This window comes from Polypterus senegalus, chromosome 1 (genome assembly GCF_016835505.1).
Source record: "Polypterus senegalus isolate Bchr_013 chromosome 1, ASM1683550v1, whole genome shotgun sequence".
In the NCBI taxonomy this organism is placed as follows: Eukaryota; Metazoa; Chordata; class Cladistia; order Polypteriformes; family Polypteridae; genus Polypterus; species Polypterus senegalus.
The window spans coordinates 40122470-40148673 of record NC_053154.1 but is presented as its reverse complement, the minus strand read 5'-3'; the positions used below and the strand labels follow the sequence as shown (position 1 = coordinate 40148673).

General features: G+C 37.8%; 1 protein-coding gene across 2 annotated transcripts in view; it reads right to left on the bottom strand.

The window, feature by feature from the left end:
• The window catches only part of dcaf11 (ddb1 and cul4 associated factor 11), a 40180-nt gene that overhangs the window by 2238 nt on the left and 11738 nt on the right, over window positions 1-26204 (bottom strand). For both annotated transcript variants that reach the window (XM_039747494.1, XM_039747499.1), the window contains exons 4-12: window positions 12386-12501; window positions 11084-11148; window positions 10729-10829; window positions 10502-10648; window positions 10358-10412; window positions 6483-6551; window positions 6342-6399; window positions 3396-3581; window positions 3086-3239 (exon numbers count right to left, since the gene is read on the bottom strand). In XM_039747494.1, the coding sequence (XP_039603428.1) occupies window positions 3086-3239; window positions 3396-3581; window positions 6342-6399; window positions 6483-6551; window positions 10358-10412; window positions 10502-10648; window positions 10729-10829; window positions 11084-11148; window positions 12386-12501 (951 nt within the window). The remainder of the gene's footprint in view (window positions 1-3085; window positions 3240-3395; window positions 3582-6341; window positions 6400-6482; window positions 6552-10357; window positions 10413-10501; window positions 10649-10728; window positions 10830-11083; window positions 11149-12385; window positions 12502-26204) is intronic.

The window sequence follows — 26204 nt, the reverse complement described above, 5'->3', positions numbered from 1 at the left end:
TAATGAAACTTTTCTAAATTCTTGAGGATTTGATATATCTCTATCTATCTATATCTCTATATCTCTCTCTATATATATATATATATATATATATATATATATATATATATATATATATATATATATACACACACACACAAACATACCCACTGTATATACTCGCGGATAAGTCGGGACTTGCTTTTACAGTATAATTTCATACAAGTCGAAGGCGGAAAACTCACGCTATTGGTACACGAGATTATGATATGCTAACGCCCACCAGAGAGTAACCATTGAGCACACTGCCTTTTTTTTTCTATGTGGGTGCAGCAATGCGCTGTATCAGCGTGTGCTCCTAACCTCTCTCTCTGTTTTGTGCCTACGTGACCACACTGTAATACCCAAACTATTCCGAAGCAATGTTTGCACTGCTTTGTGTTTTTTGTATCTCACACCCTCATACACCTTTATCGTAAGAGCATCCCTTATCTATGATGGAGCATTCGAGCAGAAGAAAATATAAAGCTGGTTTTAAATTAAATGTTGTTGAAGTAGTGAAAGAAATCGGTAACTACGCTGCTGCAACAAATTTTGATGTGTCTGAGAAAAGGATGCAAGATTGGAGGAGGCAAGGAGAATTAAGTGTCGCATTTTTGAACGGGTGTATAAGTCAAGGTCTGATTTTATGATTGATTTTTCGGGTTTCAAGACCTGACTTATATGTAAGTGTATACACTATATATTTTTAGAGATTTTCAGGAATTCTCATAATTTAACTGATTGTAAGGGCCAAAGTTAATCTGAGATTTGGGCCGAAGTTAGGCCTTATATCAGCCCAAGTATTCAAATACTTGAGTCAGTATATCTCTTCAACTGACTTGTGTTCACAGTGGGCCAATAATTTTTATCCCCAGCTAAAGACAGAACACCAAATAAAACAATATTAAGCTTCAGAATCTCTACTATGAGTAGCTCATAATATTACTTAAACTTAAACATGTAATAATCATAAATAGTTTGGAAGGTAATTTTTCAAAATGTTGAGATTGGGAATTCATTAAATGCAAAATGTTCTATGGAAATTAATTTTCTATTTCGGCTGAATGTAAAATAAACTAAAATATCAGTTTTGTTTTTATTATACAGTGCATGAAGTATTTTCTTTTACATAAGAAGACTGTTGTAGTTTATGTTACAGTAACCTGATATCATATCCATCAATCAGTCAGTATTGATCGTATTTATAGCCTACCATTAAAATTAACTTTACAGAACAAGGAAGGTTACACTACAGTATCAAATATAATAAATACACAGTATAATAAAAACACAACACATAATGAAACATCCAACGGTGATAGATACCAGGATGTTCTTGAAAGTATAGCTGATTGTCTATGAGCTACTAAAACTAAAAAAAAAAAAAACTACTGAACAAATCAAACACATCCACAGCATATACAAAAGAAGAGTATTAATTAAGAGCCGTGCTAATGAGAAGAAGAATTGGTACTTAACTTTAGATGGTGCTAAAATTAGTTAGGTTGAAGTAAAAAGCCTGGAAACTACTCCAGTTAAAGTAAAAGCATAGTCTGAGAAACTCCTCAAATACATTATACCTTTTTTGGAATGTACAAGGCAGGAACCCGACATGACAGGACACCTGTTAGTTGCAGGACATGAGTGAATAGTAAATAGGAGTATATATATCCACTATTCTCAAAATGGCTGCTGACACCTGATAGATGGCGTTATATGCATGAACTGCATGCAGATATCTTTGTGCTAACTGTGGCTGACCCAAGTAAGACAGATAGACTGACTCATGGGAAAAAAGTCTTGCACGCCTTACTATGATTATTTTATACTGTACCAATGGCACATGCATACAGTGGATCTGCAACGTTAAAGTTAAAATCCAAATAGCCCTTATTTTACAATAATATGCAATGCCCTTCAATAGCAAATGCAATCTAAATGCACTTTACAAGCACAGAAACCCTTTACAATTGTACATGTACTTTCACTTTTGATTTTAATTTATTCCCCCCATCCCACACACTTTTGACCACATGACTTTCTTGGGATCAAGCTGTAGGTCAGAGTTAGCAACTGACCCAACATCCCTGTAGATTAGAACAGAAAAAGAAAGTTTGGCTGAAAAACGACATGTTTAGTTAATCAGAGTAAGACTGAGATAAAGATCAGATCATATTTTAGGAACATTTTAAGCAGGAATCAAAAACTACCAAAGAGGCCTTTCATCTTTTTCTCAGACCTGCCATACAGTATATAGACCTAATAATAATAATCATAAATAATACTCTTGGAGCAAAGAAATAAATCTAATTGCATCCTTTTACATATACATAATAATGTTTATGTATTCAGGTTTAACCTGGATTTAATCAGCATATTCATAATATTTAATCCTCATAGCAAGCCAGCTGTAGATGGGGGGGTGGGGGGAACCAAATCCTTACAGTTTAAAAATGTACCCCCTTTAGGCACACAGTCGTACTAGACCTTACTTTAACCTGCATACTGCCTTGCTTGCTTTTCTAATCTGGTCAGATGTTAAAAGTTTATTAAGTGGTCCAATGAAAAATGTTCAAGTATCTCCTCTGTGGTGATCAGGAAAAGTGATTATGGTTATGTTGTATACTGGTAGGTTCAACAAATTATTTAATAATAAACTACAAGTTGGGACAATCGTTGGCAGTTTGAATCAAATTAAGGGAAAAAAATAATCAACATATGCAGGAAACACAAAAAATATCCGAAGTGTTACAAGCAAGTCTTCATTATCTGGACCTTTTTTATTTTGACTACTTCATTATACACATTTTTCTTATGCTGATTAAAAAGACCGGCTGGCTACAACTGCTATCTTTAAACCTAGGTCCACGCCATAAAAGGGAAACTTATGTGAAGCACTATACTGCATTTCAGAACCCACATTACTATATCACATGAGGTAATTCATAGCAGGAGTGGACAATAAAAGTTTTACTTATCTAAACAACAGCAGGAGACTTTTCCTTAGCACATTATTTATGGAAAAAAGTTAATAGACAAGCAGATTGAAAAAAAGTTCACCAACCTCTTTTAGGCACCTGCTGCCATCGGTAGTCCCAGTTTTGCTGAGTAACTGCCTTCCGTGATGCTGCTAATCCTTCTTTTGGTGAAAACTTTCGGATATCCCATAATTTAATTGTCTGGTCTTTGGAATTTGAAATTAAAAACCGAGCATCACCCTAAATGCAGAAAGCAAAGTCAACATTTTTTGATAAGATAAAAATTTATGTCAATACAGAACCTGGATAATTAAGAACAACTGAAACCATAAAATATCTTACTAAAACATCATTGGGATATGGAGTAAAATTCTGGAAATAAGTTGTACTAATTACCTTACTATCAATAAATGTGATTCCATCTCTGTGGCCTGCCAAATGACCTACAGGCTGTGGATTATCTTCACGTAAAGTCCGTCTGTCCCAGACTTTGCAGAGGGCATCGTCACCACCTGAGAAGAGGATCTGTGAGGAAACGTCTGCAAAGGCCACAGCATTCACATCATCCTCGTGTGAATCAATCTACAAGAAAATAAACTTGCATCTTTAGGAATATTGAAAATATAACAACTGTAGAAAAAGGAATAAAGTACAGTGAAAGTTTATATTTCTAGTAAAATATTAGCCTTTGACTAAAAAGAATTTCTAATAAACATTGGTGAATATTGAACAGGGCAGCTTTCATTAAACATTTTGAGAGGCATGCTCATCACTTAAGAATGGCAACCAACACATTACAGGCAAGATATTATATGGCAATTTCTGTGTTGAAAATATAATGAAAAATTAAGTTTCAATGGGTGGAAAGGAAGTGGTGGTAGACTGTGTTTACACAGACAGATTTTTATAAAGAAAAAGGTGACATTTAGTTTACAGAACAACCTGCAAGGCGATATAATAAAGTCATGGTCTTATGCTAGCAGAGTCACTTTTTTGTTTTGCTCACTGTGGACTTTAACTAATCTGTGCTAAGCTTGAATCACCTGAATAAATGTTGAAAGATAAAATAAACAGATGGGTAATCTGTTATAAATTCTGACATCTATTCTATAAATCTATTATATTATCTCATGATACCTAAAGATCATCTTATGTCTAAAATAACCAGAGATTATTAGTACTAGGGTGTTGTACCATGTTAGTCATTATGAATGTAGAGAAAAGCCAGGCAAAATGACTCCTTTTGATTTTAGGAGGCTCAGGCCCCTAATGGACCCCGTGATCATCAGAGGTGACTGTGTGCAGAGGGTGCAGACCTATAAATACCTGGGAGTGCAGCTGGATGACAAATTGGACTGGACTGCCAATACTGATGCTCTGTGTAAGAAAGGTCAGAGCCGACTATACTTCCTTAGAAGGTTGGCGTCCTTCAACCTTTGCAATAAGATGCTGCAGATGTTCTACCAGACGGTTGTGGCGAGTGACCTCTTCTACGCGGTGGTGTGCTGGGGAGGCAGCATAAAGAAGAGGGGGGCCTCACACCTGGACAAACTTGTTAGGAAGGCAGGCTCTATTGTAGGAGTAAAGTTGGACAGTTTAACATCTGTGGCAGAGCGACGGGCATTAAGCAAACTCCTGTCAATCATGGAGAACCCACTGCATCCACTGAACTGTGTCATCTCCAGGCAGAGGAGGAGCTTCAGTGACAGACTTTGGTCACTGTCCTGCTCCACTGACAGACTGAGGAGATCGTTCCTTCCCCACACTATGCGACTCTTCAATTCCACCCGGGGGGTAAAGGCTAACATTACTCAAAGTTATTGTCTGCTTTTACATGCATTTTTATTACTCTTTAATTTAATATTGTTTTTTGTATCAGTATGCTGCTGCTGGTTTATGTGAATTTCCCCTTGGGAATAATAAAGTATCTATCTATCTTTTATTGGCTAACTAAAAAGATTACAATATGCAAGCTTTCGTGGCAACTCAGGCCCATTTTTTAGGCAAGATGTAAAATGTAATGTGTGCCTGAAGAAGGGACCTAAGTTGCCTCGAAAGCTTGCATATTGTAATCTTTTTAGTTTGCCAATAAAAGGTGTCATTTTGCTTGGCTTTTCTCTACAGAGATTATTAGAAAGAGAAGTACAATTGAAAAACAACTGAATACTTTCAAAAATATATTACTCAGTATCATAAAAACTGAACCCCGCTAAATGTAAAATCCTTAATGTTTTCCAGATTTTACTTAAACGTTGTGAGCAAATGATGTAATGTATTGTGGCTTCCATGTCAACCGCTGACAGTAATATACCACAAAGGGTCTGGAATGAATTAGGCTCCAGGATTGAAGTGCTCTGTGTGACATGAGGGGCACAAATTGAGCATCTGTAATACAGACTTTAAAAATTCCTTTACAAATTGGTTTAAACTACATGTTTAATTGATACTTAGATGCTAAAATACATGTCTGAAAGTGTTCCAATTCTTTTTGAATCTGTATTAATTACTTAAAGTTAATGCACGGTGTTCATGAAAGAATTATAGACCCACTGGGGATTGTTTATCTGTAGGATTTAGAAAGGACTTTTTTCAGCATTACTGCTGTGTTTGGATCTTTATAAGTTTCAGTTTTCATAATAATAATGAACTGATTTGCATTTGGTCATATGACCAACACAAAGTCATGTAATAAAAGAAAATAAAAATTGTCACAGAGGTTGATAGCCTATAGATTTTGCTCCTTCAGCAATACTGTAACAAAACTGCTTTAATTCTAAAACACACTTAAGTTTCTTTTGGATGACCAAACACAACATACATGTGCCAAAATTGCCAAAAATGAAGAATGAAAGATCAAATATTCATAGTGTAAAAAAGCAATAAAATGTGCTTTTTGTAAAGTGTACAAAGAATGACACTAATCATACACCACTTTTAGAATAAGCAGGTAGGTAATTTATTACAAATGCTTAAAGAAAACTGCATGATTGTCTAGATAATTGCCATGGTGATCCTTTTGAACTTTTCAAAATTTTGTTTTTAATGAACTTGCAGATATTAAACTAAGCAAAAACAGATTTTACCATATTTAGCCATAGAAAGTAAGAACAAGACATTTGACAAATGACAGGCCACCATTCAGTTCATTAAACTTAAAGCTAGCTAATATTTATGTTGTCCCAATATCTCATTTAGATACTTTTAAAAAGATGTAGACGTTTCTGCTAAAACTATATCACTTAGTAATTTGTTCCATACTCAATTCAAAAGAATTATGTAACACAAAATAAAATTAGAATCATGCATAACAAATATCATTTAATAAGTCTTAAGTATTCTAACCTTAAGTGTCCTCTTGTTTTGTTCTCTATCAAAAACATACAAGCAGCCATCATTGGCCCTAAACAGGGGAGAAAGGTGAATGTAGATAGGAAAAATAGAATACATTTTTGTAAACAACATATCTTAATTTTGAAAACTTACCCTCCAAGTATTTCACGACCATCTGAAGATGCAGTTAGAGAGAAAACACAGAATCTGCGTTCTTCTGGACTGTAAAGAGGAGTAAAAATAAATAAAAAAATAATTGGACTGTTGATATACTGCACAGTATGGGCATCGCCAAGAAACATGTTAAGCATGTTTGAAAAATCCCACACTTGTTATAATTAAGGTGAGGGGGTAAAATTCACAGAATTGAGCCTTTCTGAACATGAACACTTGAGTGATACTCTTTTATTTTATTTATTTGTGAATTCAAGACATCAAAAGTTATACAATTATGTTCTTTATGTTTCATTCAGAACAGTATTATGGTGCCTTATGTTCTTTTTCCCAGTGTTTTTAATGTTTACTTGGACACTTGGTAAACATAACTGAGTATAGCTTTTTACAGAGTGTGTTTTTATATATTTATATATATTATGATATAAGCTGCCCCACTAGCAGGAGTGGGAAATGACGGGGACCCATAATAAGGCAACATCTAAACACAGTACCTGGTTCACAATATATTTCTTTTTATGATGTGTTATGATTCAATTTTTAATATACTTTCAATGGCTCCCTTTATAATTTTACTCAAGTTTTTTTTTTTTAATTGGTGAAATGAATTTAAATATCTCAGCAGTCTATACAGTAAGACTGGGGACACTCAGTACATAACACTCACATTGTAACACTGTCTAAATTTAGTTCTGGTAGAGTCACAGAGACAGATGACCTTATATTTGCAGTGGGACTGTCAAACAGTAACTTCTGAACACTGTAGCCAAATGCAATTAACAACTTTCTTTGAAATAGATTGCTTTCTGATTCTTTTGGTCAAATCAGTTTGCAGATTCTATATTGAGCATAAACCAGTCTCCATATGCTACTGTACGTTGTACAGGACAGACAATCTTAGTTTGTAGTATGCCAGGACTCTTGACAGCACAGTGATTTATACCTATGTATTACATATGACCAAAAATGTTGATATCGGTCCTCATTTATCTGATTTCTAGTGACTACTACCAGTGACAAGCCAGAAACCAGATCAACTCTAATTTTAATCAAGACCAACAAGTACAGAATGAAAAGAGAGAATACCAAGTGTCTGTAAAAAAGCTGCAGCTTCCACCAAAAGTGCTGAGAAAATGTCTGTATCTGAAATTTGTCATTTTAAACATTCTGGGAGTGGCTCTGAGGGCTAAGATCACTGGTAAAGAATCAGATATCAACAATATTACCATATTTGTGATTAGCAGCCCTAAAATAACATAACATTCTATACGCCTCTATTACTAATCCCCATTTTTTGAAAGCTTTGTGAAAAAGGTGTAAATTTGTCCCCTTGCATCTCATTAGGGGGTGAACCCCTGGAGTCAGATAATGTGTCATGCACAACTTCGAGGGCATTTCCTGCACAAAACAGATCCAAAAATGTCCTAAAAATGAATATTTGGATCTATAGCACTAAAAATTGGTGGGAAAACTCCTAAAAGCTCAATGATCTGCATAACTAGACACCAAGATGAGCTCAATGGTATGTCGAGGTTTTCTCAGATGAGTTGAGTTTGGAGGCCAAAAAAAAAAAAAGTGATTTCAAAGCATTCATAAATAATTCATATGAGCACAATAATTCACCCTGGAAACACTGGGGTGTTATGTGGTGGTAAACCCTATATGTGTGCTAGGTGACAAAGGACAACAGGCAGGAGCACCAAGTAGCGGCAACCTGGGAGGAAATGTGACATTTTTTTCAGGACACGAGAAAGCAGGCTACACACAAGACATCATGAGCAGCTGATGCTTTCCCTTGGGAACACGATGCTATGGGAAGTTGACAGGAGGTAGGGTATGGCACATGGTTGATGGGAAATAGCAAAAGTTCTGAAGCAGTAAGAAACTGGGGCATGTTTATTTTCTAAAGACAAAAACCTAAAGATATCCACTTGGGAATTTCTTGCTCTATAAGTAACAGCACACAGTCCAAGAGTAGATACGCTCAGACAGCGTTGTCTCTTTAAAGCAAGGTACTAAGGAGGCTGCCTAACTGCCCTTTAAAGGTAGCAAAAGACTCAGGGGTAGAAGGACACCTGGAAGATCTAGGGGGAGTTCAAAACTGACATGTCAGTTTAACTAAAGCAGGTTGCCGCTAACCATTAATGTTATTCCATTTTCACAATCAATAAAAAAGTGTTTTTCCTTAGTATGTGTGTAATAGATTGACACATTTCTACTCATAGTTATGTTGAAATAAAAAAAATGCAATATACTGCGCCATCATACTACAAATCTTAATATATTACAAATTGAAAAGATAAAAACACTTAAAAAACGAATTATCACATGATGTCCCAAATATTTTAATATTACTTTGCAGTGTCCCTGTGAATTCCCATAATCAGTGTAGGAGATGTCCATCAAGTGTCATGTTACTTTGTACATTGTTATGCAACATCTTGCATTTGCACGTTAAATCATGGAATAGTCTACTTTTATTTTTGATTGGATAACGTCCACTGCCACCAGCAAGAATTTTCTTCAGTGAAAGTCATGTTTTCTTGTTCAAAAAGCAGAACATATTAGAGTGAAGGTTCATTGAGGTATGGTGTTACCATCTCTGTCAACAGGAGAACCAGCCACCAGAAAGGGTCACATAATCACTCTTCTGTATCCAACACACTACAGAAGAACTTATGCTTCAGGCATAGGCAAACATTTTCCTCAAGCACGCACATGAACACTACAAGTCCAGACAAAGAATCACACATGGTCCCACTAGTGCATACAAACCACTTATAATTACAATATGATGACTGAGGACATTCCACACCCAAACACAGCTCAAAAATATGAAATACAGCGGTACCTTGGTTAACAAACCATCTATGAATGAACCTTCTTATAATGATGTCAACGTAAAACACACTATAGCGCAAGTACAAATTCTAGTACCAGTCTGCTTGAGTGCTGTGGTACACATTATGCAAATTCCTTACACAAAAAAGTCATTTTTGGTCACAGATATTGAGTGTGCTGCAGAGTACAAAGTTATTATATGTGACTGCTTAGTTATTTCATAGGTGTTGTAGCTATAGTAATATTTTATTGAAGTAATAAAAATACAATTTGCCCAGTATATCATGAAAACATATAGCAACTAAAATGTAGATTATAGCGTGGGTAGAAACTGAAAAAAAGAAATGCCATGTTAGCGGTGCACTGAATGAGTCATAAAATATTAGAACCTCAGCAGCGGCATTTGAAGGGTGGCCAAGGAAGTAAAAGGCAAGAGCCCCACAACACCCACCCAAAACTCACCACCCTACTCCCATCCAAAAGGGTATTACAACATACAGTATATCCATATGATAGTTCTTTTGACAAATTAAAATGCTTAAAAACATTGTTAAGTGAGGTATCGCTGTATAATGTAGCTGTATTCACAATGTTTGGTGAAGAAAAAAAAATAGAATGAGGAGCACCCAAGTTTTTTTTTTTGGATGTTTAAGTAAAAATATTGAGAAATAATATTTTGTAGATATTTTGCTTGCTCACTATAAGTATCACAACCTAGTGAAAGTATAAAAAAACATTAAAAAAAAAAACAGCATCACTATGGTCTCTTTTTTCATCAAATATATCAGATTGAAATGTATGTATAGCCACTGCAGTTTTAATCCATATATTCTTGCACACTTCTGTTATTCACCTTTTATAAAAAAAACTCCACACGCACTTCAATGTGTAGCCTTATAAAGCTAAAAGTAAAAAAAAAAACAAACAGAACACAAATAATTATATGTCAGAAGTGAAACACTATTGAACATGGAAACGGATTCTATTAACATTCTATGAAAAAGAATATTTACTTTAAATCCAGAGCAGTGTGACTCTCACTGTCTCCATCTATGCTGCAGATGTGGACTGTTGGGAAGAAAAGCACAACATTACTATTCTCTCCTTCTTCTTAAATTCAAAAACTGAAAGCCTCTTTATACAAAACTAATCCTTACTATAGTCAGACCAGCTGGAATAGAGCAGGTGTGCCCCATCAGGTGTGAAGGCCACATCAAGCACACTCCATCCAACATCTCTTGCCTTTATTGTCTTCAGCAAACGAAAACGACCATGGCGTGTATCATAAAGCCTCACATTCTGATCTAAGGAAAAAAGTAAACTATAAACTCGAGATCAGCTCATACTCCAAATAGAAGAATAAATCTTTCTTTACAATACTTACCCTGACAAGCAGACATGAACATGGACCCATTCTCTGAATACACACCACAGAATGCCTTCTGTTGTAAATTCTCACGGTGTGCCATGTAATTGGGGAGAAAACTAACAAAAAATTACAAAATTAATTAAATATTCTACACCTGTCTACTTATGTGAAGTTTTAGAAACAAGTAACTGTACCATCTTGAAATGTGCTTCATTGTTAACAAGAACTTATTTTTCAGACGCCTAAATACAAACCATTTTGGAGTTGTCCAGCATTGTTGGTATGGCAAATTGCTATACTGTAACCTGATTCTAACCGCAATCGCAGTAGGAACAGCTTAAAGGATGAACTGATTAAACAGAAAACTCACTGTGATCGGATGTGACAACGCTCCCCATGAGAGAAACTGGTGCTGTGACATCGACCCTGCTCCCTCTGCACAGACAGATATACAGGGGGTTAGAAAGTCACACTATGCAGATAAAAACTTAGGTAAAGGAATAATAAATTTCGATGTGGTCTAACAGGATGCAGACACTTATTGAGTCATTAAAAAAATCTGAAATCATTTCAGCTTCTTTGGCCCGTTTATAGATTTGTTATACCCAACTCTGGGACCCACCATTCACATGAAAGTTCACAAGAGGAAATCATACCTGCAACTTGTTCATTGAGACTGCTTTTTTGATATTGTACCATTAGTAACCATGTTGTGGATTCTAAAAAGTGTATTCTTGCACTTATAAGTAAATGAACTGTATTCTCTTGATTTCTTCTTTACCACATGTGCCCCAGAGGTACATTTGTAATATATTTCTCAAAAACCTTAAAAGAAAATTATTTAGCACAACTTTAAAATTAAACTGAATTACTTCAACCCAAAATATTTAACTGTTTCTGATTTCCTTTGTTAAATTATATTGAATATACCTATTATGAAATAAAATACAAGTGCAATCAAAATTATTTTATTAAACACTAATAAACCAGCATTTGCACGTAGCTTTGTTTATTACTTAACCGCTTCTTTGTTAGTTAAATTTAGTGAACCTCAGAAGTGCCCCTAAATGCTGATCTTTGGGTGCTTGTTGTAAACACGACTTAGCATATGACTGCTTTGACAGTCTACGATTTCTAACCATATGCTCTTGCTATGGTCTTTAATTGTTTACTCCCCTGCCATCTACTCCTTGTTCTACGTGGAGTACTACACTTTTTACCCCAAAAAAATGATTGTGAGTGGACCAAAAGGTTTCTCTGAAGAAAAGTAATACAAGTAATATAACTAACAAATAATGAAATCAATAATCCTTACACATAAGTCATTCATGTTAATTGCTTTGAAACTTGTAACAGCCAACTCTAAATCATGCACATAGTTTTGTTGTTCATGAATATGTCACTGTGAGGGTTAATCATAAGACTACAGTAGATTATAAAGAATACTTGCAAACAATCTGAACAATACAAAAGGCACATTGCACATTCTCAACGTTTAAGGAAAAGGGGACCGCTGGTTAGAATTAAAATATAAGAATCTACTTTTAGAGTTAACCTTAATTAGCTAGTTATTCAAATTTAGTATCATGCAAACAAAATTGCGATGATACTTTCCACTTCATAATGAATAAACCTACATATGCTATCATTATACGAATAAGCCGACACTTACTGTTTGGAGCAGCCTGGTAAAACTTTTCTCTTTCAAACCCTGAGCACCAGTTGCTAGTAGAATCTGTGTCTTAATTTCACTGCAGTCTACTTCTCGTGTATCAGGGTTCAAGTCCACTAAATGAATGAAACAGATTTAGTGTTAGCAACTGCAAAGAAAATCTGGGAAAAAAGAAAAAAAAAACTTTCACTTAAAAGTGCTGAATACACTTCAATTCTGACACATTTATGGTTTTGCAAGGGAAACAAATAAAATATACAGCATTCTGCACTTGCCCAAAATGCGCACAATACAATGGAGGTTTTAACGGTTACAATGTTTCAGCCAAGAATCATTTTCAAACTGTTAAAAATGGATGAATTGCATTTCTCATTATAGAGCTGTAAGGTCCAAAATACACATGAGTAATAAGGATTAAAACGGTACACCCAAAACACACATGAGGGTTGTTTAATCCTGCATGGGCGATATGTGAATGGTGTGAGGACTCCAAATAGCTTGGTTTGGGGGTTTAGGGTTTGGATAGGTAGCAGGAGTTAAATGGTTAGATTTATAAATACAGGCCTGTCAAATGATATTTGAACATTTAGCTTCTTCAAACTTTTTTCACAACTAAACTAGTTAAAATAATTCTCCTGAATATGTAAACTGAAGGTAACTGAGGTTACAAGGTGATAAGACCCATGAGCCAATTGACATAAAAACCTTGCACTTCATAAAAAACTTGAGACATTGTTAGGAAGGCACCATGAAGTCAGGAATAAATAAGAAAGGTTCAGAAAGATAAATACTGAGCCAAAACAGTCAGAGAAGGAAACACAAGTGAGAATTAAAAGTAAAATGACCAAATCTTTACAACACATTAAGTAAAATCTGAGATAGACAATCTGCTTATGGAAAATGTACTGACACCTTAGTTTAAATATGCAAGGAGGAACCAAAATGGAACTGTTATAGTGATGGATGAGGTTCAGTAAAATACTCCCCCAGACAAGCTGAAAATTGCAAAAAATATAAAGAATTAGGTTTTATCATTAACAAATATCTCTAAATAATTACCACAAAAAGTTTGTCGTTTTTTTTTTTTTAAATACAGGACCCTGAACAATGTTTGGGACAAAGACACATTTTTCCTTGACTTACTCCTCTGCTCCTCAGATTAAAACTGCAAATCAAACAATTCAGATTCAGATCAAAAACACCAGGTGGAAATGACAACACTTTTACCACGTGGTCCCCCCATTTTAGGGCATCATAATGTTTGTAACATAGCAATGGCAGGTCTATTAAAGCTGTCATATTTAGTACTTTGTTGTATATCCCTTGCATGTAATGACTGCCTGAAGTCTGCGAATCACAGACATCACCAGATGCAGAGTATCCTCTCTGGTGATGCTCTGCCAAGCCCCCAATGCAGCCGTCTTCAGCTCCTGCTTCTTTTGAGGGATTGCCCATTTAAGTTTTTTCTTCAGCATACAGATTACAATATGCCATCTCCGGGCCTGAGTTGCCTCGAAAGCTTGCATATTGTAATCTTTTTAGTTAGCCAATAAAAGGTGTCATTTTGCTTGGCTTTTCTCTACATTCATAATGGCTAACACGGTACAACACCCTAGTTCTTTGGCATATGAATTCGTAATTGGTTTCTGTGTCTAACTAGTGGTCTACCTCTGTATCTCTACTCAAGAGGTCTTCTGCAGATAGCAGACTTACAGAGCAGAACACAACACCAGACTCTGCCCTCATGACTAGCACAGCTCCCAAGCACTGCTTTGTTCTATACGCACAGCAATATTATAAAAAATAAATGAAAATGGTAAAACATTAACATTAAATCAGTTAATATAGATAACTTACATACAAACAAATATCTCCTGTATCTTAAATGGCAGCCGTGGCCATGGAGACAGTGCTGGTAAAAAAGTCATTTTTTGGCACTCAGTGACCTGGCCAAACTATTTACAAGTTTGCTATTGTAGTTTTCTGTACTATTGTTTAATTGCAGCAAATCTGTATTGAAATACAAAGATATAGCTACAAGTTAACTGAAGAAAGATGTAGGCAAAACCTTCTGCTGACACCACCACACCAGATAAAATGGCTTGGGAGACTCAGGGTCCACCTAATGTCAGTTCCCTAAAATGTCTTACTTGCATTTAGATTGCTGAAAAAGTCAGTGACCTAAAATTAAAGGCCTTTGACTGGCTGATGGCGACATCAACATACAAAGACTTCCTCAAGCATGAGTGCCATGTGCCATTGTTGTAGAGGGGCTGGGCTGCTGAGTGCTGTATACAGTAGACGCATAAAATTCGCAATCCTTCACTTTCTGCACACTTTATTGTGTAGTAGATATTATATTAAATGAATATATTTGCCATTTTTGCCCATCAATGCTAGTGCACTGATTCAAATCCTGTATTATTTGCATACCACTGGTAGTGGCAAGAACACTATTATATGATTGTTTGCAATGTATCCAAAACAAAAACTCAAGTTCTTGCTTTATTTTTTTAGAGCTTGTCACTAATTTAATTAAATTGGTGTAAAAGGCTTTGAATATTTTAAAAATGGCCATAACACATAAATACAATATTTTGCCGTAAATCTTCAAGTCCTACGGGTGTGTCGGCACTGCCACACTTGGTCTGATACGGTTAACTGTCATACAAAGAATTACACTTTTGTGAAAAAGTCATTTAGGATCAGAATCACTTTTATTTGTTATTTCTTTATTTACAGGAATTTAACTTGGCAACTTTGTAGCTGCTTACAACATAACACAGCATCACATACAAAAATAAAAAAACATACATAAATCACATACGCACACCTTCATACAGTATATGAGAGAACACGTTAGTAGTGGGAAGAAACTGTTTAGTTGTCTATTATTGTTAATTTTAACTGACCTAAAGCATTTACCAGAGGGAAGTTTATGCAACAGTTCATGCTGATCCTATTGACATGGTTTGTGACACGATGCATACAGGTCTGCACCAGGTGGAAAAGCACACCTGATTATTTTATCAGCAAACCTCTCAACAAGCTGCAATTTATTTTTAGAAAGACGACAAAATAGGCTACAATGAATAGTTAGGTCTGCTAAAAAGATCATTGGCACCAGTCTCCCCCTTACAGGACCTAAACTATTCCAGAGTCACGAAGCCAGCTAGGAAAATCAACCCCTCATTTCCAGGCCACAACATTTTTGAACTTCTCGCTTCTGCCAGGCATTATAGACTAAACTATGCCAAAACAAGCAGAATGGTTTCTTTCCACAGACCATAAAGCTCACAAATAGATAATCTGGCTGTCCCTGCTCTGTATGGGCACGAACCCAATATCTTGCAATATTCTTACATGTAGTTAATGTGCATATATTTCAGTATTTCCTGCATTGTATGAATTTCCTATGCATATGCTTACATTGTGTGTCTTGTTTTTATCTCAGGTGTGCACTTATCAATTGTGTGTATATCTGTCATGTAACTATACTTGGCGAGACATCCAGAAACCGGAGTCAAATTCCTTGTATTTGTGAACACTTAGCCAATAAACGTGATTCTGATTATTTAGCCAGTTCCTGACTTGTTTGTATGCTTCCTTTTCACCAGCTTTATAGACAGCTTCTTTTTCCTAATGAAGAATCCTTAGTTCTGAATTGAGCCTCAGCTTTCTATTGTTATAAATCACAATAGTTTTGCTGAGAATGCAAGCATCTTCTCAGAAGTTAATATAAGATGTCACAGTATCAGTCAGCTCATGAATGTTTTTACATCCATCATCCAACCCACTATATCCTAACTACAGGGTCACGGGGGTCTGCTGGAGCCAATCCCAGCCAACACAGGGTGCAAGGCAACAAAACAAACCCCGGCAGGGACAATTACACTAGGGACAATTTAGAATTGCCAATGCATTTAACCTGCATGTCTTTGCATTGTGGGAGGAAATCCATGCAGACACGGGGACAACATGCATACTCCACGCAGGTAAGTATTTTTAAAAAAATCCTAATCAGACCAATCCAAGCAATCCTGTAATATTTCAACGGACTCAGCAGTCCATGAACATATAGTTTTTCTTGCTGGTTTAGCTGATTTTAGCCTTTGTTTATAAGTAGTGTGGTCCGGCCGGGACGCCCAGGAGGACCAGATCGCGAGGGGGCGTCTATCCTGGTAATGTTGGGGGCCTCGGTACAGGGCTTGGAAGCCCAGCCCTGTAGGGACCCGTGGCCACTGCCAGGCGGCTCCCCGATGCTGGAATATCCCGTGTGGTCCCGAGGACCAGAGGAGGGCTTGTGCCTCCTCCAGACCGCGAGGGGGCATCTGTCCTGGTTATGTTGGGGGTAGAGGGCTTGGAAGCCCAACCCTGTAGGGGCCCGTGGCCACCGCCAGGCGGCGCCCAGGTGCCTGAGGAACCCTGGAGCCCAGCACTTCCACCACACCAGGAAGTGCTGGGGGGAAGACGACAGGGGACACCCGGACGGCTTCGGGCGCAGCGGCACTTCCGCCACACTGGGGTGTGGCTAGGACTGATTGCCGGAAGCAGCTGGAGCCCATCCGGTTCCTATAAAGGGCCTCCCTCCAGTCATTGGCAGAAGTCGGGTGGAAGAGGACGGAGCTGGAGTGAGGACTGGAGGCGGCCAGGAGAAAGAGAGGCACAGGACTGTGTGGCCTGGACATTGGGGAATCAGTGCTGGAGGCACTGGGGTTGTGAGTGCACGAACATAATTTGTATATAGTTGTAAATAAACAGTGTGTTGGGTGGAACTATGTTGTCTGTCTGTCTGTGTCCGGGCCAGCGTCCACAGTAGGTAGCAACTGTAGGATAACATGGTCAGAATTACCATGAGGAGTGTGAGGTATAGCTTGGTATGCATCACATATAGCACAGGAGCGGTGATTCAAAGTCTTCCCTTACCTGGTTGGGCATTTAACAAGCTGTTTACATCTAGGAAGCACAATCATTAGGGTTGCATGACTGAAGTCGACCATCACTATAACCTGGGGAGTATGCATGACTATTCTCCAAACTAGTGACAATTGCCTCTGCACTTCATTCATATTTGCCTCAGGCAGGATGTAAACTGTGATGTGAATTGTTGAAGAAAATTCTCTCGGTGAACAGAATGATTTACAGTTAATAGCGAATAATTCCAGATTGTGATTGCAGTGCCTGGACAACATGGAAACGTTGTTGCACCAATTTTTTTTTCAATTTAGAAAGAGACCCCCTTTCCTTTTCCTTTGTGATGAAGATCTGCATCTCTGTCTGTTTAGTAAAGTAAAGACAGTTAAAAAATCCTCTAGTACTGTTATTCCATGGAAGACCCAAAGAGTGTCTGATTTAAAAAGAACATGTCGTGGAGCTGAGCGTAAATGGAGGAAAACTAAACTAACTATCCACTATGAAATATTAAAAGTTAAAATAACAGAATACAATAACACAGTCCGTCTTGAGAGGCGCTGCTATTTCTCTAATATTATAAATAACAATGCTAGTAATCCCAGAGTCTTATTTTCAACAATTGACCGTCTGTTAAACCCAGGTAACACAAAGGAATGCCCCCAGAATACTTCCAGTGAAACCTGTGAGAACATTGCTGTATTTTTCACTCAAAAAATTAATGATATTAGAGATAACATAGTATATCTCCCCAACACTGCAGAACCTCCAAAGCCCCGGTACTCCGTTATAAACAAATTAAATGCTTTCACCAGGATAGATTTACCTGAATTACATAGTATAATCTCTCAACTGAAACCCTCCACCTGCGTCCTTGATCCAATACCAACCAGGTTTTTCAAAGAAATATCAGGCGTTCTAATTGACAATATTCTGGACATAGTAAATTCATCATTAGATACGGGGGTCTTTCCAGACTGTCTTAAGACTGCTGTAGTTAAACCCCTTCTTAAGAAACATAATCTTGACCCCTCTGCCTTTGAAAATTTTAGACCCATTTCTAACCTACCCTTCTTAAGTAAAATTCTAGAGAAGGCAGTCATTATGCAGTTAAATGACCACCTCAATAAACATGCTATTCTTGATACTTTTCAGTCAGGCTTCAGAACAAATCACAGTACAGAAACTGCACTTGTTAAAGTAGTAAATGACTTGGGTAAATGCAGACAGAGGCCATTTATCTGTTCTCATCCTCTTAGATCTGAGTGCTGCATTTGACACCATTGATCATAATATTCTTAGAAATCGCCTTAGTCAATGGGTGGGCCTCTCTGGCAGTGTCTTAAATTGGTTTGAATCCTACCTGGCAGGGAGAAAATTCTTTGTGAGTTGTGGTAATCAAATCTCAAAGACACATGATATCCATATGGTGTTCCACAAGGCTCTATCCTGGGTCCACTGCTCTTCTCAATCTACATGCTTCCGTTAGGTCAGATTATCTCAGGTTACAACGTGAGCTACCACAGCTATGCTGATGACACACAGCTGTACTTATCTATAGCACCTGATGACTCCGACTCTTTCGATACACTAACACAATGTCTTACTGGTATTTCTGAATGGATGAATAGTAATTTTCTCAAACTAAATAAAAGAAAACTGAAATTTTGGTAATTGGCAATAATGGATTCAGCGAGGTTATCAGAAATAAACTTAATGCACTAGGATTAAAAGTTAAGACGGAAGTAAAAAATTTAGGGGTAACCGTTGACTGTAATCTGAATTTTAAATCGCATATTCATCAGACCACTAGGACAGCATTTTTCACTTAAGAAACATAGCTAAAGTTAGACCTCTTATATCATTGAAAGATGCTGAGAAATTAATTCACGCTTTTGTTTTCAGTAGACTAGATTACTGTAACGCACTCCTCTCAGGACTACCCAAAAAAGACATAAATCATTTGCAACAAGTGCAGAATGCAGCTGCTAGAATCCTAACTGGGAAAAGAAAATCCGAACACATTTCTCCAGTTTTGATGTCACTACACTGGTTGCCTGTGTCATTCAGGATTGACTTTAAAATACTGCTTATGGTTTATAAAGCCTTAAATAATCTCGCTCCATCTTATATATCGGAATGCCTGACACGTTATATTCCAAATCGTAACCTTAGATCTTCAAATGAGTGTCTCCTTAGAATTCCAAAAGCTAAACTTAAAAGAAGTGGTGAGGCGGCCTTCTGCTGTTATGCACCTAAAATCTGGAATAGCCTGCCAATAGGAATTCGCCAGGCAAATACAGTGGAGCACTTTAAAACACTGCTGAAAACACATTACTTTAACATGGCCTTTTTATAACTTCACTTTAACTTAATACTGATACTCTGTATGTTCAATTCTTCATAATAACTATTCATGGTGGCTCTAAAATCCATACTGACCCCTACTCTCTCTTCTGTTTCTTTTTCCGGTTTCTTTGTGGTGGCGGCCTGCGCCACCACCACCTACTCAAAGCATCATGATGCACCAACATTGATGGACTGAAAGCCAGAAGTCTACGTGACCATCATCATCAGGTCCTTCCATGAAAACCCTAAATACAAAGAGGACTGTTTGACTTATGTTAGGTAGAATGCCCAGAGGGACTGGGCGGTCTCTGGTCTGGAACCCCTACAGATTTTATTTTTTCTCCAGCCTTTGGAGTTTTTTTGTTTTTCTGTCCACCCTGGCCATCGGACCTTACTCTTATTCTATGTTAATTAATGTTGACTTATGTTTATCTTTTATTGTGTCTTCTATTTCTCTATTCATTTTGTAAAGCACTTTGAGCTACATTTTTTTTGTATGAATATGTGCTATATAAATAAATGTTGACTGATTGATTGATTGATAAAGCAGCAACCCCAGCAACCTGGGAGCAATGCATTAAGCAATATTTCAACAAAGCCGTTTTCTAGAAAATGAAGTTTGATTTTGTTCCTCCATGATCTGACTTTAAATAACACCAGACCTGGAACAGGCAAGTCCCTTACTGTCTACCACACTACTTGGTAGCTTATTCCAAGTGTCTATCCTTCTTTGTGTAAAGAAAAACTTCCTAATGTGTGTGTGAAATTTACCCTTAACAAGTTTCCAACTGTGTCCCCGTGTTCTTGATGAACTCATTTTAAAATAACAGTCTCAATCCACTATACTAATTCCCTTCATAATTTTAAACACTTCAATCATGTCACCTCTTAATCTTCTTTTGCTTAAACTGTTGTGGTATATGGCCGGCTTGTCATCCCGGCCAATACCCCCAGGCTGCCAGATGGAGCCCTCTCTGCAGTATGGAGGTGCCCCGAAGACCAGCAGGGAATCATGGACTATGTAGTTTTTATACACGACCCTGCTGGATACCACAGGGGCCGCAAGAGGGAGCTGCACGGAGGACCGAAGAATCATTTGTGCCCTATAACCCGGAAGTGCGTCATAGGAAGAGCGACAACAGAAGTGACGTGCTTCTGGGGTGAAGAAAAGGACTTGTACCTTACCCGGAAGTGATAAAGAATCACATGGACTGGGGATTGGGAACACTTCCGGGTCAGGGAATATAAAAGGACTGTGGCAGCTCCCAAACGGCGAGCTGAGCTGGGTGGAAGGGTGGCAACACGTCTGGGAGTGGTGGAGAGTATTATTGTTATTGTATTGATTTGTTATATGAGTATAGTGGAGGAAAGGGTGCTTTGTGCACTGTTGCATAAAAATAAAGTCAACCTTTGGACTTTTCTTGGTGTCTGGAGTCTTGGACAGGGGTTCAAGGGAGCGATAGCGCCCCTTATCTGTCACACTGTATAGGCTCAACTCTTTTAATTTTTCCTCATAATTCAACCCCTGTATCGCTGGAATTAGCCTAGTCGCTCTTCTCTGGACCTTTTCTAGCGCTGCTATGTCCTTTTTGTAGCCTGGAGACGAAAAATGCACACAGTACTCAAGATGAGGCCTCACCAGTGCATTATAAAGGTTGAGCAGAACCTCCTTGGACTCGTACTCCACACATCAAGGCGCTATATAACCTAACATTCTGTTAGCCTTCTTAATGGCTTCTGAACACTGTCTGGAAGTCGATAGCTTAGAGTCCACTATGACTCCTATATCCTTCTCATAAGGTATACTCTCGATTTTCTGACCGCCCATTTTGTATTCGAACCTAACATTTTTACTTCCTATGTGTAATACTTTACATTTATTGACATTAAATTTCATCTGCCACAAATCTGCCCAAGCCTGTAGGATTCCAAATTATCTGCCAATCCATCTATCTTGGTATCATCTGCAAATTTAACCAGCTTGTTACTTATATTCCTATCTAAATCATTTATATGTATATATATACATACACTGTGTGCACAATTATTAGGCAAGTTGTATTTTTGAGGATTAATTTTAATATGGAACAAACACAGTGCTATCAGTCAATCCAAAATGTTAATAAACCTGAAACCTGAATGTTTCACAACGGAAATGTGAGTGTGAACATCATCAGGGGAATACATATGTGCGCACAATTATTAGGCAACTATTAGTGTGCAGATTTATTATGCAACTAAAGGAAAAATGAAAATTTTCCCATCTCACTTGTTTATTTTCATCTGTTATAGTGATAATAATAAACAAACACCTCAAATTTTACAAATAAACATCTCTGACATTTCAAAAAAAATAAATCAATCAATCAATGACCAATATAGCCACCCTTCTTTCCAATAACAGTCATAAGCCTTTCCATTCATGTAGTCTGTCAGTTTCTTGATCTGTTGACGATCAGCTTTTTGTGGAGCAGTGACTACAGCCTCCCAGACACTCTCCAGAGAGGTGTATTGTTTTTCTCCCCCGTAAATCTAGCGTTTAAGAAGTGCCCACAAGTTCTCGATAGGGTTTAGGTCAGATGAGGAAGGGGGGCCATGTCATTATTCCTTCATCTTTAAGGCCTTTACTGGCTGGCCACGCAGTGGAGAACTTCGATGCAAGTGATGGAGCATTGGCCTGCATAAAAATTATGGTCTTTTTCCTGTATCACTGTTTGAAGAAAGTGTCTTTGAAAAACTGGCAGTAGGTTTGGGAGTTGATTTTGAGTTCATCTTCAATGCAAAAAGGTCCAACTAGCTCATCTTTAAAAATACCAGCTCATACCAGTACCCCACCTCCTACCCTAGTCTCCTTAAGAACACGAGGATAAATATTATCTGGTCCTGGTGATTTGTTTGATTTCATCTTATTTAATCTGAGCAGTACTTCTCCCTCTACAATTTCCAAATCCCTCAGTACCTCCTTAGTAGTCACGTTTACCTCTGGGAGGTTATCCACTTGCTCACTTGTAAACACCTCAGAAAAATGTAAGTTTAGGGCATCCTGTATTTCTCTGTCTGTATCTTTTAATTCCCCTGTACTATTCCTTATGCACTTGACCTTTTCCTTCCTTGACTGTTCTTTTACTACTAAAATACTGAAAGAATTTCTTAGGGTCTTCTTTCGCCTTATCTGCTACTAGCAAAATATCCGCACTTCGTAGCGGCGAAGTACTGCCTTATAATTTTTATTAAGAAGAAAACTAAACCTTTTTAAACAGAGGGAAAATATACCAATAATTATTTGTTAAGGATCTCTTTGTATACCACATTGTCAGTACGGCCCCTCCGGTTGTAATATGACCAAGCTGTGCGCTGAGCTTACTCTTAAGAATGCAACGTACAGTTGGCCATGTGAACAGTAATCTTGTTTCAGATCTCACTGCTTGGATTGCTGCTGTCATAATCGGTTTGAGTTTCATGGTTTGTTTCAATTACGACAGTATTTGCAGGACTTGTTGTGTTGAAGTGACATTCGGCATCTGTCAAGCATTTTAAGCATACAACCGGTTTCATTGATATCTTCACATCCAGCTTTTGAGAGTTTAAACATTCATAAACATCAAAGTGTCCACTACTCAAATCGTCACCTGTGAATCTAAGATGTTTAAGAGGCATTGACGGTTGTCCAAAGGTGTAAAATATTTGGCCATTTCGGTACACTTGAAAACGACAACCGAACAATTCAGCGGCAGCCATCAACTCACATGCAGAACCATAGGTGAAGGGCTTAAGCATTTCATTCTTATAGTGCTCCTGTGTAGTATAATTATCTCCTGTACCGTAATCAGTCCACACCTTGAACCTGTCCCAGTCATTCAATACATAAGACACAATGTTCCTCCGGATATCAAGAGTGAGCCTGATATGGCCGTGCAATATGTAACAAAGAGAATGGAAAAGGCAGGTGCCATCTCCAGGCATGGAAACAACTTGGTAAGTGACAGTTCTTTGATCGATGGTGATCACCTCGATAGACATGGTAATGGGGGTTGGAATGATAAAGGAAATGGGTACCTGAACAATGTAAAGTAAGCCTAAAATACCTACACAATAACTATAATCGTAATAAATGAACAATAAAACAGCAGAGAAGCCGTGGATTAAATAAGGCTGCAGTTATCAGCAGGGAGATGTGAATCCTTTGGCGAAGCAAGGAAGGGAATGGAGAGACAGGAGCGACGGACTGCCTTATATAGGCAGGCAGCCAACAATGTGGGAGGCGTGAGGATGGGGGACCCAACGCCGCCTCACACGGTGACCGAGCTGCAGGCTATAGACGTATATATGTATGTAAGTAGGATTTAGTTAGCGTTGGGAACCTGCGTACCAAATTTCTTTAAGATGGGCCCATAAGTAACAAAGACCGTTGAAAAGTTCAATATGGCGGCCAACAGTGGCCTCATACCACCGAAATAAGTACGTACATTGGTTTCGGTTAGCGCAGGGAAGCCGCCTACCAAATTTCGTGAAGATGGGGCCATAAATAAGAAAGTTCACCATGGCGGACGTTGTCGACCATTACGCGTTGAATTTCGAAATGAAACCTGCTTAACTTTTGTAAGTAAGCTGTAAGGAATGAGCCTGCCAAATTTCAGCCTTCAACCTACACGGGAAGTTGGAAAATTAGTGACATTGGAAAGTTCAATATGGCGGCCGACAGTGGCATCATACCACTAAAATAAGTACGTACATCGGTTTTGGTTAGGGCAGGGAAACCACCTACAAAATTTCGTGAAGATGGGGCCATAAATAAGAAAGTTCAACATGGCGAACTTTGTCAACTGTTATGACCGTTAAGCGTAGAATTTCAAAATGAAACCTGCTTAACATTTGTAAGTAAGCTGTAACGAATGAGCCTGCCAAATTTCAGCCTTCTACCTTGTACACAGGAAGTTGGAGAATTAGTGTCGTTGGAAAGGTCAATATGGCGGCTGACAGTGGCATCATACCACCAAAATAAGTACGTACATTGGTTTTGGTTAGCGCAGGGAAGCGGGTGTGTGTGTGTGTGTGCGCACGTGCGTGCTGTGAAGTGCGAGTCCCCATCTTGCGCCCCAAAACATGAAGCTGTCTGATCTTTTTGGATGTGCTTATACGGCGAACTGCTACAGCGCTGGAAGACTGCGATTGCTCTGGGACACTCTTCCGCGTGTCGTCCCGTTGGGTGGAATCCCACATGAGTTTAGAAACTCACTCACACCAGCCATGATTCTTTTTAAAGGTAAAGTGCAGGTTAATTTGTTTTATGTATTTTTACTTTATATTTTGTATTAATCATTTTTATATGAATAGTTTTGGGTTGTTGAACGAATCATCTGAGTTTCCATTATTTCTTATGGGGAAATTTGCTTTGATATACGAGTGCTTTGGATTGCGAGCACATTTCCGGAACGAATTATGCTCGCAAACTGAGGTTCCACTGTATTCCTCTCCGACTGTCTTTTAGCCTCCCTGATATCCTTCTTAATGGTTGCCCTCATGTTCTCATATGCTCTACGATTCACTTTGCAGTCATTAGTCTTATATGCCTTATACAGCAGTTCTTTCCTTTGCAACTTCTTTTTTAAATCTTTATTAATCCACCATGGAGTTTTTTTAGTTTCCTACTAATTCCAAATTTAGGTATGTATCTGTCCTGCATTACATGTAAAACATTTTTAAACCTGTTCCACTGCTCCTCGACTGTCTCCACACTTAGAAGCTTATCCCAGTGTATCCTACTTAGACATTGTCGCATCTGCTCAAAATTAGCTCTACCAAAGTTCAACTTAACAATTTTAGTCTTTGCATCTGCACTCTTACAAAATACTGAGAATTGTATCACATTATAGTCACTTGACCCTAGTGGTTCAATCACCTCTACACCCTCAATTCTATCCTGATTATTACAAAATACTAAATCCAGACAGGCTTCATCCCGTGTTGGTGCTTTAACATGCTGTGTTAAAAAACAGTCACTGACTACTTCTAAAAACTCATGCTCCTCCATTTGCAAGGTTATCCCAGTTAATATTTGGATAATTAAAGTCCCCCATGACTATAATATCTCCCTGTAAACTTGCATTTTGATATTTGAGTCCCCAACTAATCGCTGCCTCTCTCTTTTTGGGAACTGGTTTTGAGGTGGCCCGTTGGGGCTCCTCATCCCTGCCTATCCGGCAACCAAAACCCAAGTTTTTATGAGCAAAATGTATTTTTTTTAATTTAAATGTTACACCACAGAACAGACCAAAAACTCTCAACAGTCTTTAACATTTGCAAAGCACACGTCAGATAGGGAGTATCAAATGGAGTTGTGGTGGGTTGGGGGAGAGAAGAAAGTTAATGTTTATTTCCAGTACTAAAAATTATGAAATGCTGGCACTGTACTGTTTTAAAATTTGGGTTTTTCAAGACTTTTCCAGTATATCGCAGAACCCTATTACAGGTTGCCTGTTAAGTCTAAGCACTACTGTACACTTACCTTTCAAACTAAAGGGAGAGAGCTGTATCTTTTGCAAAAGAAAATGTTCAAGAG